General features: G+C 34.0%; 1 protein-coding gene across 4 annotated transcripts in view; it reads left to right on the plus strand.

Annotated features, from left to right (window-relative positions):
• Positions 1-9021, plus strand: part of AP3S1 (adaptor related protein complex 3 subunit sigma 1) — an 81683-nt gene extending 72662 nt beyond the window's left edge. For 2 of the 4 annotated variants that reach the window (XM_066382066.1, XM_066382067.1), the window contains one exon: positions 8303-9021. In XM_066382066.1, coding sequence (XP_066238163.1) covers positions 8303-8431 — 129 coding nt within the window. In that variant the 3' untranslated portion in view covers positions 8432-9021. Of the gene's footprint in view, positions 1-2368; positions 2410-6873; positions 6898-8302 lie in introns of those variants that run through there. The other 2 variants (XM_066382068.1, XM_066382069.1) reach the window with 2 other exon arrangements.
• The last annotated feature ends 4816 nt before the right edge of the window (positions 9022-13837 follow it).

Here is a 13837-nt window from a genome sequence, read left to right on the forward strand (position 1 = left end):
TATACTAGATAGGCTGAATGTTATTAGTAGCAAAGCCACTCAAGTTCACATTATTTTGGTTTTATTGTTACTATAGCAGAAGTTTAGAGAGATAATAGTGATTTCTCATACAGTGCTATATTTGTTTGAGGATACTCTTACCTTTGGTATTTATAGTCATAACTCAGATTAGGAATGTATATTTATAATTATTAGTCCAAAAAAACAAAAAAATTATTAATACAAGTTCAGGTGTTTGGTTGATATGAAGTAACTACTACTATGAAAGCAGCAAGGTATTAAACATATGCTAGTATTAATTTATAACAGGTGAGTTCTGAAGAATTATTATACTGTTGACAGTTAAAAGATTAGTTTAATACCATACTATGCTCACTGGAATTGAATAAAACACGGATGATGGATAAACCTGAAATCTGAGGGTTAGAAACAGTTGTAGCTTTGTATAAATGTTCCAATGTTTTACTTAAAATTAAAATAATCCTGCATTTCTTCTTAACTCATTTACTTTCCCTTTTGATTTTTCAAAAGAGGCTTATAATAGTGAAGAGCATAAAGTTATGACTCTTAAGTACCTGTACGTATTTTGTGTTTTCTATAGTCAATTTTTAAAATACTGGTTTTTGAAAGGGGAAAAATAAACTGGATTAGAATAGGACAAGGAAAATGACTCAATATTATTTAGTGTGATTAGTTTGCAATATATAGTAAAAGATTTACTATAGATTCTAAGTGTAGTTTTTAAAGTCTTAAAATGGTCATTTGAAATTTATGTAATGTGTTAAACTCTGCATTACAAAGCTGTGTGGATACAGATTTTAAATTCTAAGAAACAGTGATACAATCCATTAATAATCACTAAAATGAATGGATGTGGTAATTTGTAAATTCTGTGTAATCATTTATTATAATATATTGACTTCTTGTCTGAAATTTTTATATTTCCAGGTAGTTAACTCCTTCCCATTGGTGGTGTCCTTTTTTCTTTTTCTCCTTAGTGTGATGTATATAATATTGACAAAAGTCATAAAGGGCCTATAATAATTGCATAATGCATATTTGCTTTTTTGACTATCTGGTTAGTGAGCAGTTTTTAATCTATAAAGAGCAGTAAACACAGAATTTACATTTTTGATGGAAATAGTTATAAGAATATTATAACTTAAAAATCCATTTATAGAAGCAATGTTATTTAAAATGGTTTTGAATATTAGTGAATACTCCCCCATTTTTCATCCACTGATCCTTTTTTAACATATAGTCAGTTTTCTACTACCAGATTAGTTTTTCTCTTTCTCCTTTATAAGAAAGCATATTTTAAATCTGATTGAGGATAAACCACAACATTTGTTTATTAAGTGTTTCTCTACATGTGATATATACCACTATTTCGTCATAAAATTAGGATTTTGAGTCAATTGAGGCCATTTAGTCCTGATAATATTTTGAGAAATTGTGTTGAAAAATAATGTTGACTTTATATAATTTTTCAGTAATTTTCATATATTTCAAGTATGTTTTGAAGACTACCAGCTTTATTCCAGGCACACTGAAATGTTCATGTTGGTTCCATTTCCATGTTACTTAAACTGGCTATCCACAAAACATATGACTCCTGAATAATCCAAAATTACTTGACAGCAAACAATAAGCTTTTACTAATCTGACTCTTACTAAATTTTAGTTAAAATTTGTTATATAAATAAAAACTTACCAGGAAAGACTTAATTAAAATCCAGAGTATCATGATTGATGACAAGATCTGGTTATCATATTTTTTAAATTAAGTAATATTTGGAATAGCATTTATCTTATAAAAATCATCCTAGGTTTAGTTAAGATACAGCTTTTAAAATCGAATATGGTTCTATCTAGGTTTTTTTACTTTGATAAATACAGAAGATTTATTATGTTGAGTTAATGATAGTATATTTTCAGTGACAGTCGGAGTGAGCCAGTTTAATTCCCAATACGTAGACAGGTAGGAGCAAAGATCATCCAGATCTTTAAAAAGAAAAGAAGTAAAGATATGCTCTCAATGTATTTTTATCTGTCCTGCTTTGATAGTATTGATAAAATGGTTTGCTCTAACATTAGGATCTTGGGAAAGAAGGATTTAAGCTGGGAAGTTGGTGGGATTTGGGGAAGTCTAAGAGGCACCCAGGAAACTGCCTAGGAATGAAAGGACTTCCTGGGGGTGGCGGTAGATGGGTGGGGTTGGGAGACTTGTTAGTTTTTATGTATCTCGTGTTATTTTTAAGATGAATAAATGGCTCTGAATTTAGTCGTTACTTTTTAAAAGTCAGTCTTCTTTTTTTTCCCCGAACATCCTGATCTTTCTAGCTCTTTCCATTCTTCTCTCTTACAGACCTTTATCTTTCAATCTCCCAGACAGGACAGGTAGACAAGGTATTGCTGACTTTGAGAAAAATGTACTTTAACAAAAGGGAAAGCAAAATGATGTCAATGGCAATTAATTATTTAGGCCAGACTCAAAAATCCTTTGTGTTAATGAACCCATATAGTCCCTGTAACCTATTTTTCATTCTAGTTTCTCCTTGTAGTTTTTCCATCTTTTATTGAACTTAGTGTATTTTACTGGTATATCATTGATGTCATATTTGTTCTGTTTTGTCTGCCTGCATTGTAAAAGGAAAGTTTAAATTTTTTTTTTTTTTTTTAAACATTGTCATTTAACTAACAATTATATTTTGTGGAAATGACAATTTACTTTGTATATTAACTTTAGAGTTTATTTTGAGCATCATATGGCAGAACCAATATCACTTTAGCTCTCACAGATTTTTTTTCCCATCTTTCTAAATTAGAATGCTAACAGAAAATTGACTGCTAGGTTTTGGAAGCTGTGAAATTAAAAACCAAAAGCTGAACCTTCAAAATTTTGTATACAACGTGGGAAGCAGTGAAGGCTTAGAACAACAGCAACTGTTGAATAGTATCCCTCCCCCCCACAATGGTTTTCAGTCCCAAAGTCTTAACAGAATTGCTTTTACTAGTTTTGACTAACAGATGTATATTAAAAGTGGCCAATAAAAAGCAAGATCAGAAATCTTTTAGCTTTGAATTAAAAACTCCAAGAAAATGGAATTAAATATATTTACCACAATAAAATGGATTTCCACTTAGTAATCTTCTGATGTCCAACATGTCATAAGACTTAATAAAATATTATAAACTCTGAATATTTTTGCAAAACATATTGGCCAATATTAGAAATATTTTTAATAGGCTCCTAGCTTTACAAAACTTATTTTTCCTCTAGTATTTTCTGTACATTTTTTTATACCATAAGTTAACTGTGTGAATTACTATTTAAACATTTCCATCTAGATCAACTTTTTTGTACAAAGCTGTTTCAGAAAAAATGAAAATATGTATAGGGCTCCTTTTAAAAATTTTCAAATGAAAATACTTTATTGAGTCCTGTGGAAAAAAAAGTCTATAAACTTAATAAGTTAGATTACCTACTTTACTAATTAGGAAAATGTCATGAGATTTGGCGTAGTGTATAGCCACTCAGTTACTACCTTCTGGATGTGTTTGAGAAGCAGCAATAGACAGGAGGCTTTGTAATTTTTTATTCCAAGATCATGGGCTACATAGCATGAGGCTGCTGGCACCACATTTGGTCACCGGATCCATATTACCGGCACTTTATCCCTGCAAAAGAAAATAAATAATGATCTTATTCACTCCTTGGATCCAGATCACTGCCAATTTCTATGTTTTAGTCTTTAATTTATGTTAAATTGCTATTTTCTAGCAAGAACCATAAAACACTTGGGTCTCTTTAACTTCTATACCTAGAATTAAATTAGTACTTAGTTTTCTTTCTTTATTTTTTAAAATCAAGTATCTGTTTTTAAAGAGTATAGAATAGGAAAAGTGGGCCTAATTGACAGATGTTGGAAAGTCAGTTTGTGAGTTGGTTCTGCCCCCCCCTTGTTGACATGCACAGTTATTCTGTTCTACACAATTATGGTGAGGGCCCCTGAGGTCACTTGTAATGGTCAAAACTAGTTATATTAAATCCATTTATGACATTAGTCTGCTGTGTTTATTTCACACAGGCAAATCCTATGCTAGAAATTAAACTATAAATGAAGATTATATAAAATGATTATCAATTTGAAAGGTTTTAAAATTGTTATTCTAATGTTGATAAAAAAAATTTTATGAAATGCTGTTATGTTCTTGCTCACTAGAGGACTGTCATCAGTATTTATAATCTGTTTAGAATTGTAGTATTAAAGCACTGCCTTTAAAGCAAAGAGCAAGCCTATTATAAGGTCCCAGATTAAAAGTTCTTCTACCTTACAGTCAGAAATTAAAATATTGACATTTTCTATTTCATTCAAAACATCTTTCAAAATCTGCCATTATTTTGTTAATGATTTTGAGTCTGAAACCATTTATACTCTGTTTATTAATGTTGATGTACTTTCAGTTTGCTGTTAGGTCAAAATTTTGAATGTGCATATACCAACTTCCAGCAAGAATGGTGGGTAAAGGTTTTAGTATGTACAAATTATTCCAACTGCCATCTTATGCTATATCTCAATCTTGAGAAAATGTTTTAAGATGGTAGGTTGGTATTTTATGTCTTAGATGAAATAACTATTTGGATTCTTTCCTTTTCCCTTCGAGAAAGTTAATTGCTATTGCATGAGGAAAAGGGAGCTTTCAGATTTTTTGAAATACATTTTAGTAATGCTGCTTTTTCAGTTTTGCTTGCACATATTTTGTTTATTTTTGGGTCTGGCAATTTAAAAACAAAATCAAAAAAATCATGTCCATCCATTACTATCTTTGTGATTCCAGTGCTTGAAATTTCCCAGAGTATGTCTGTATAAGTCTTCTATCTGTTTGGCCTCATTTTGGTATACTTGCAGACTTCATTTTGTTTTCTTTCTCTTAATTATGTTAATTTATTTAATCTCATGGGAGAGAAAACGTGACCATTCTTTTATATACTGTACTTCATTCTTTCATCTAATTCATACTCTTGACAGCTTTAGATTCATACATTTGTTTTTGTTAGTGGAGTTGCTGCAGTTTACTGCCATGGTGGTGCTCGAGTAAAATAACATAGATGGAAACAAGTTATTTCTCCAGTAGAGTTTGATTTTATTTCTGCTTGTGTCAATAGTGTAATCTTAAATCTTTAAGAATTACATTGTACGGTCAGAGATATCTTTTTTCTTTTTTTTTACATTTTAAGTTGTATAAACTAACAGGTAAGGTAAACTTAATTTCTATAAATATGAGTGTTAGTACAAGTTATCTTGTTTTGAATATATCTGGAAAATTACAACTGCGTTGGCAAATTGATTTTCTAATGACAAATCACCTTTTTTACATTTCAGTAATAAAATGTTTCAGACTTCACTTTCCTGGAAGTCTGAAAGTCAAATTGATTTTATAGCATTTTGGGTGTTAATTGCCTGGTAACATGAAATTTTTCTTTTAAACACTGAGTTTTTATATATGTAAGCATTGGTAGCTCATTTAAACATCTACTTACTCATCAATAGTCCTTGTATTTCCTACATTTTATATTCTGTAGAATCTGATTTCTTAAAATGTTTAATTAAAAATTGACACACACATTGCAATTTAAAATTTTTGTACAATTTAAATTCATGACGTTCTACACAAAAGTATTGAACATGCTTGAGAAATAATTTGATTCTCTCCATTCATTTGACTGTTCTGAATAGTTTACATTACCATTCTTTGCATGTCTATGGCTTGTTGCTTATGTTTAGAAGAATTGTAATTTGCTGTATTTAGAAACTTCTTTTGGTTTTACATAATAAGAATTTAGCATAGATAATGCTATTGAAATCAATTGCTCTATTGACTTTATGTATTCTCATTAGTAGTCAACAGTCAATACCATCTTTGGTCACAAAGAAGTGATTTAATCTAATGAAATATAACAGGATGCATTTTATTCTCATTTCCTTTGCTTAAGTTCAGTTTGTTGTTCATGGTATAGGATATTAAGGAAAAGAAGGCTTCTTGAAAGTTACATTTAGTTTAATACTGAAAACAATCATTTTAACTATTTATAAATATGTATCATAACACCCAGTAAAACACACACATATCTATCTTTTCTCTCTCTTTCATAAAATTTTCTAATAATTTATGCCTTTTGAAATATTGATACTCACATATCTTATCAGTACTTTTCAATAGCCTTAGCATTTGTACCCTGAATAGAAATTTCAGAGTAAAAATAGTGGCAAATTGGCTTGTTATTTACAAAAACCATAAAATTCTTCTACCTGGAAAAATGATATTAGTTCCAGGATATCTGTAATTTTGTAATATAAATTTTGTTCCCTTGGCAGACAGCATATTTCCTGATAAAAGGAACCTACAAGATGGTAAAGCTATTTGAATTGAATTCTTCTTTGATCCTTAACAATTTAAATTTTGGTAGCTAGACATTGAACTTGAAATGATCTACTTAAAGATCCCTTTTAATATGATTTACACTACCCTAAGTAATATTCATATGTATCTTTACCTTCGGGGGCAGTAGGAGGCAAGTGAAGTATAACAAAAACTGCATTACTTCAGGTAGGTATACATATAGAGGTCAATTAGATTTTTAGTTATTATATATTAAAATCAACTGACCCCTATTAAATTACAAAATTGAAGCCCCAGCCCTATTAAGTCTTTAATTGGGTGTGGAGTGTTTCATCCAAATTACCCTTCTCATTGCCTTTATAATAATACTACTTTACTAATTTTTCTATTACTCCCAATTCTGACTTGATAATCTATGGCTTTTATTTCATTGCTTAACAATGTTTGTATCCTTTATTCATCAAATAGTTTACACTGGCCTATTTTGTATCAGTCAAGATTTTTCTCAGGTAACAGCTTTATTATTACTATTATTAATTAACAAAAGAGGCAGGAGAATAAAACCTAAAATTACAAAAAGGGACTTTAAAACTAGTGTCTCTATTACATGACCACTGTTTCTTATACAGGATAGGATGAAAGTAGATTTATGGTATAAGTGAAAGAGACTTAATTCTTGTATTATTTATTAATTATTGTATTATTTTCCATATGAATAACTATCAACCTACGTTTGCCCTCTGCTGTATATATTCATGTTATCTAATCAAAGTGGAAGACTTTTATTTTTGTTACTAATTGTCTGCTTTTGTGCAAGACAATATGTGCTATTGAATTGAGATGTGTTTGGCTTTATTACATAGTCTGAATAAAAATTGATGACATATAATTAGTATTTAACTTAAACCTTAAAAGTATAAAGACTGTTGTAGCTATTTGAGAATAGTGATGTATATTCATTTTTTTTATTTTTAAGCATATTTTTTTTCAAAATTACTTCACAAAATAATAAATTTTTCTATTAAGATAAAAGCCAAACATTGTACCCTAATGGTACTGCATATTTTATATATACTTTATTTATATATGCATATAATCTATCTTTTGCAATTATGCTCTTCTTTAAATTTGTATTTTGTAAACTACACATATATTGTTGGATCTACTTGGTATGACAACATTTTTAATCGTTACATCTTTACTAATGTATCGAAGGTTGGAATGATCCTCTTATTGCAGTTTCATTTTTAGACAGAACTGTCCTCTTTGGATTGAGGCTTTAGTTTAAAAGCCTATTGTTGTTTTTTTAATGCTCTAGAACTTCCTTTAAAATTTTAGAATAGCCTCCATAATTTTAAAAAAAAGTTTAAAAATAATTTATTGTTTTGAAATGCTTTAAGACATTAGCCCTGAGTAAAGAAATTAAACAAACATGATCTATTACTTTTAGTTTTTACTTCACAGCATATTTTGATAATAAATGGCATTTTAAAAGCAAAAACCCAAAATATATCATAATTATTGTAAGAGGTGTTTAATAAGGAAACTAATGTAAAATATACTTCATGCTTATATCATGTCAGTTACATCAAGATATAGGTGAAAATCTAGCTTTTGTCATTTGAACGTTGTATGAATATCTAAGTACAATTTAATTTGTATGTAAATCTTTACATTATTATCATTGCATGTATTCACTGTATTTTTTAATGTGTCAACTTTTCTCTTTATTGATTAGTATTTCAAAGTACTCATCCCATATCAATTCAAACTTACCATCTGGTTTCGAAACTTGTTATATGAAAATTGTTTATTATTGTCCTCCATTTTTAGTGTTTTTGATGAGCTGCACCTGAGTTGTATGTTTTCTTTTTCTTTTATTTGCCTCTATATACAGGCTGGCTTAGCGGGAGCTCCAGCCCGTGCTGTATCAGCTGTAAAGAATATGAATCTTCCTGAGATCCCAAGAAATATTAACATTGGTGACATCAGTATAAAAGTGCCAAACCTGCCCTCTTTTAAATAAAATAATTTTAAAGGACACTCCCAGGTAAAAATCCAGGGGGAAAAGTCATCTAAGTTTACCATGCAGTTGTTTACCAAAAATAGAGGAGGAGAGTCTTAACTTTTGCTCTTGGATTTAAGTCAAGGTACTGTATAGAAGTTGTGTGAAATCAGTATGATGGTTCAATGTTGTTTTTCTTGCTCAGTGATTTTGAAGAAATTGAGTAGTTCCAGTGTAATTTTTTTCTTTCTTTTCTAAACTGCATTCCTATGCCCACCTAAGGCATGCCTCGAAGCATTGGCTACAACAGTATTTCAAAAAGTATTTGAAACATTTTAAATTATGTACAACCCAAAATTTTGGTGTTTTGTATGGATCACAAGTGCAGCATTCCTTAATTCTTTCTGTTATTTGTCACAATTGTTATTTAAAGAACCAAGTATGTATTGCATGAAAACATTATGACCTTTTCTTCTTAGTTTAAATAAACTCCAAGGTAACTGGACTTCGAAGCACCTTTCTGTTTGCCTGATGATATCTACTTTAGCAATAATTTTTTTATGACCCTCTGACTCAACAAAGTAAATAAAAGTATATTTTATCAGTGTTAAGCAGCTGTTAATGATTTATTTAATTTATACCTCTGTTTTTAATATTCAGAAACTCAGTGAATTATTCTAAAGCTCAGTTATTTCACAATCAAGAGTGTAGTGTATCTTATAACATTGTGTAGGATGAGTTCTAGAGTGGGAGATGACAAATCTTTTTTGAAAAATTGCAGAATCTATTTTATGTATTTATGTTTAAACCTTGCATCTGATCCCTTCTTGTTCAGATATTTAATTTTTTTTTCAGCGGATGCTTAGTTGCTTTTGAATACAAAACCCTTTGGGGCTCTACTTGAGTATCCCATTCCAAAATCAAAGCTATACTGTTTTCGTAAGTCCTAACACTCATCTTCTGGTTTCTCCTCACCTGGCTCACAGTTTCTTATTTGGTCTGATCTTGTGAACCGTGAGTGGGGTTCCTCTTCTAGTTAGACTGAGGTTTTCCTTACAGTTCTAGTCTTCCCTCCTCAAATGTTCTCTTTGAAATATTTATTTAGATTTTGTGGCATGTATGAATTTTACTCCAAGAGCTCTGGGATGTAAGTTTTATAAGAAAAAACTTTTTCTAAATAAAATTAATCTGATTCAGCCTCGTCCTGTTGAGGCAACAGGAAATTCTGTCTGTGATTATTGGGATTTCCATCACTTCACAGATGTGTAAAAGTCTTAGAAGAAGGTTACACAAAGCAGAACATTTAGGAAGATCCCTGGTCTTCAGTCATTTGACAAATGTTTAAGTGCCTACTGCGCCAGATGAGTAAGTCCCTGTTCTCATGGAGCTATATATAATACCACACACAGTGTCTAGAAATATTTCCCTCCTTTCTCTTTTTTCTTTGTTTATTTGGGGTGGGGGGATTATGGGAAGATTATTTTGTTTGTTTATTAGGATGTGTCAAAATTAGGGAATCATCTGCGCCAGATTATACTTAAACCTAAAGAAACAGTCAAAAGATTTCGTTTCCATTATATTCTGTGAAACACAGTTATGCCCAGACAACCAATCACTGTTCATCCTTTCCTTCCTTTTCCCTGGCCCTCCTCACCCATTCCTTCCCCTTCCTTTTTCTTCAGTAAATACTGACTGAGCATCAGCTATGTGCCAGGCTTGTTCTAGGTACTGGGATATAGCAGGAAACAAATAGTTTATATGAAAGCATACATTTAAATGGCCACAACAAATGAATTTATAATATATCAGGTGATGATAAGGACTGTGGAGATACATAAAGTTCAGAGAAAGAATAGGGAGTAGCAGGGGAGAGGTGCGTGGGGCCGTCGCTGTTCTGTAGAGAGGGGGTAGGGAAAGGCAGCTCTGAGGAAGTGACGTCTGAGTGAAACCTGGAAGAAATGAGGAGGCTGTGGGGACTTGTAGGGCAAGAGTAGTCCAGACAGAGGATGTAGCAAGTGGCAAGGCCCAGAGATGTAAGGGCATGCTTGCTAAGCTTGAAAACCAGCAAGGAGTCAGCAGCAGGACAGGCAAAAGGGAGACTGAGTTATTTAATGGCCCTTATTATATTACTTACAGTGTTTATTCATGGATGGTATACAATAAGGGATATTAAATAACTTAAAATTTTTTATTATTTTGGGAAGTACCAAGGCAGAAACTTCCAGATAAACATAGATTATTAAACACATTTATATTTGTGTTCTCTCAGACTACACAAAAGTAGCAGTAAAGAATTTTTTTTAAATGGCATGGACCCAAAAGGACAAAATCAGAGAGATGATAACAACTATAAAATTTTGGAAGCTGGAAAACTTATGACTAAGTGGTATATAACTGAGCAAACCAAGAAAGCTGAAATTTAAATGGGCAGTAGAATAGCCATGGAAGCACGTGGCTTTGCACTGCAGAACCCCAAGAGATTTTAGGAATTGGTGGTACTAATTGGAGGATAAAAATAGAACTGCTTGGAGGTCTACCTCGTTCACCATATGACAAACGTTAGCAATTGCCATTGTCTCTCATTCTTCCCTGCAGGAGACTACAGTACAAGCACAGTTAGGGCACTGAACTATGTTCCTACATAGTTTAGGGAGCCAGATTACCCTAAAGATTCATGCTCGTGGGTGCTACCTTAGCTCTCTTTTCCCTAGAGCTCCCGGACTGTTGGCTAGGCTTGTATCCTGCTTCACCTGACCTCAGCAGGAGATTCTAGCCTGTTCTTCTAGAGGGGATTGTCCCAAGAGAAAAGACCTACAGTTAATGATGTTTTAAATTTCCCCATTGATATGGGCTATCCATCTCATTCTCCACTAAACCCTTCTGTTGAAAAGCCTCTCCCTTGCACACAGCTTTCAGTCAGGTTTTTAGAGCCTGCTTGAGGGGACAGCAACGGGTCATCAAATACTTGAGGAGAACTGCTACTGTGAAAGGTAGAGACCTGCACAAACAAAAACTAATATTCAGTAGGAAAGACTTTAAAAAACTAAAAGTTGTCATTACTAGTCCTAGCATATTAGACACCCCTTGTGTACTTCAGAATTCTTAGTCCAGCCACTGCCAAAGTGACTTAATTCTTCAGTCGTGTGTGTGTGTGTGTGTGTGTGTGTGTGTGTGTGTGTGTGTGTGTGTGTGTGACAGAGGGACAGATAGGGACATTCAGACAGGCTTCACTCAGCTACAATTGGACCTTGCCATGTTTTTGGCTGTAGCTAGAACCTCCCTGCCGTTGACTTCTCTGCCACCCCCATTGGAATGTTGCAGGAACCCTCTTGACGCTCCTGTATGCAAAATTGGAAGGTGAGGGAAAATTAACACCTCTAAGACCTGTGAGTGGAATAGGCACTTCTCCTTTTTTTGTACTTTAGACAGAGTTCTGAGAATATTTCAGAAAGATTTCTCAGAAAGTCACATGAGATAGCCAGTTGCCTGCATCTTTTTTATTTAACTTTCCCTCCTCCATTTAGTCCCCATCCTGTACTCCTTTCTATGACTATATTCCCCTCAGAAGTGTCTGTGTATAAGCACAGGCTCTGCTTTCAGGGAAACCTGGCTAAGGCACTTAGGAAGATAAGAAAAGATCAAGCCTGACTGGCGATGGCACAGTACATAGAATGTCGACCTGGGACGCTGAGGACCCAGGTTCCAAACCTTGAGGTCACCGGCTTGAGTGCGGGCTCATCCAGCTTGAAGCCTCCACTGGGCATTTCACAAGCTCGGTAGTGGCTCTCTTCTGAAAACCAGGATTTATGGTAGGAAATGGAGTTATAGACTGGGTACCATGATAACAATGGGAATGAGAGCCTGAAATAATAGATGCCATGTTGTGGTACTTAACTGGCAGGAGCAAAGTGGGTCAATTATCTTAATGAGCTAACTGCAGGATCAAGGTGGCAGCCCCAGTTCCTGATCTGCAGAGCTGTAGAGATGGTTAACGGAACTGGTAGGTACAAGACAGATGATCTGCTAGTAAGGGCATTGCCCAGGCTTACAGTCAAAAAGGAAAAAGAAAAGGATGATCAGGAGGCTGAGAGTAGCCACCGCAATAAGAAGTTATGAACTCTTGTTCAGTTTCTGTTTCTGAGCCAGTTCTCAGCCCCAGAACTCACTGATTGACAGAAATCGGAAGGACCCTGCACACCACAGCCAGTGCATGTCAGTAATTTTCCCACTGCTTCCCCAGAGAGGCTTATTTGGATAACCGTATACTGGGAAGTGGGAAATACCCACTATTTTGAGGATTATTGGGCACAGTTTCCAAGTTGACACTGATAACTAAGGACCAAACATCATCATGCCCGTTTACCCCTATCACAGTGGGGATCATAAGGGAGCTGGGTAATAAATTGAGTCTTGGTCCACGTCTAGCTCATAATAAGTCCACTGGGTCCACAGGTCCACCTGCTAGTCCTTGTCCTCATCCCTGAATGGATATAAGACACAGTGTTTGGGAAAAATTCTGGAGTGGTTTTTATAGAGGAAGACTAAATAGAAGCTTTGAAATGGCCCCACACTGTCAGCCACAGTAATAGGTGAATAGCAACGTGGCATCTTGGGAAGTAGAGAGATATTAGTGCCATACTTAAACATCTAACAACAGATCTCTATCACATATCCATTTAATTGACCAGTCTGTTCCCTACAGATAGATCCTGGAAGATGATGGTAGACTACTGCACTTGACCCAATTGTAGCTCTGACTCTAACTTCTGTGCTAGACTTGGTATCCTTGTTAGAACAAAGAAATCAAATCTTTGTTCTAACAAAGAAATCAGCAAGGTTGATGGTTATGTGGCCATTGACCTGGGAAATGCCTTCTTTTCCATCCCTACTAGGGGAAGGACCAGAAAGTTCATGTTCTGGATACATTACAGTTAACTCTCCTGCCCTCAGTCATACTATAGTCAGAAGGTATCTAGGTCATCAGAATATACCACATTGGTCCACATATTTTTTTTTTAAGAATTTTTTTTTATTTTTTTTTTTTTTTATTTACAGGGACAGAGAGAGAGTCAGATAGAGGGATAGATAGGGAGAGACAGACAGGAACGGAGAGAGATGAGAAGCATCAATCATCAGTTTTTCGTTGCAACACCGTACTTGTTCATTGATTGCTTTCTCATATGTGCCATGACTGCGGGCCTTCAGCAGACTGAGCAACCCCCTGCTCGAGCCAGTGACCTTGGGTCCATGCTAGTGAGCTTTTTGCTCAAGCCAGATGAGCCCGCACTCAAGCTGGCAACCCCGGGGTCTCGAACCTGGGTCCTTCCACATCCCAGTCCGACGCTCTATCCACTGCGCCACCACCTGGTCAGGCCATTGGTCCACATATTGATAACACTGTATTACTTGAACTGGATGAACAAGTTC

Source organism: Saccopteryx leptura, chromosome 4 (genome assembly GCF_036850995.1).
Source record: "Saccopteryx leptura isolate mSacLep1 chromosome 4, mSacLep1_pri_phased_curated, whole genome shotgun sequence".
Classification (NCBI taxonomy): Eukaryota; Metazoa; Chordata; class Mammalia; order Chiroptera; family Emballonuridae; genus Saccopteryx; species Saccopteryx leptura.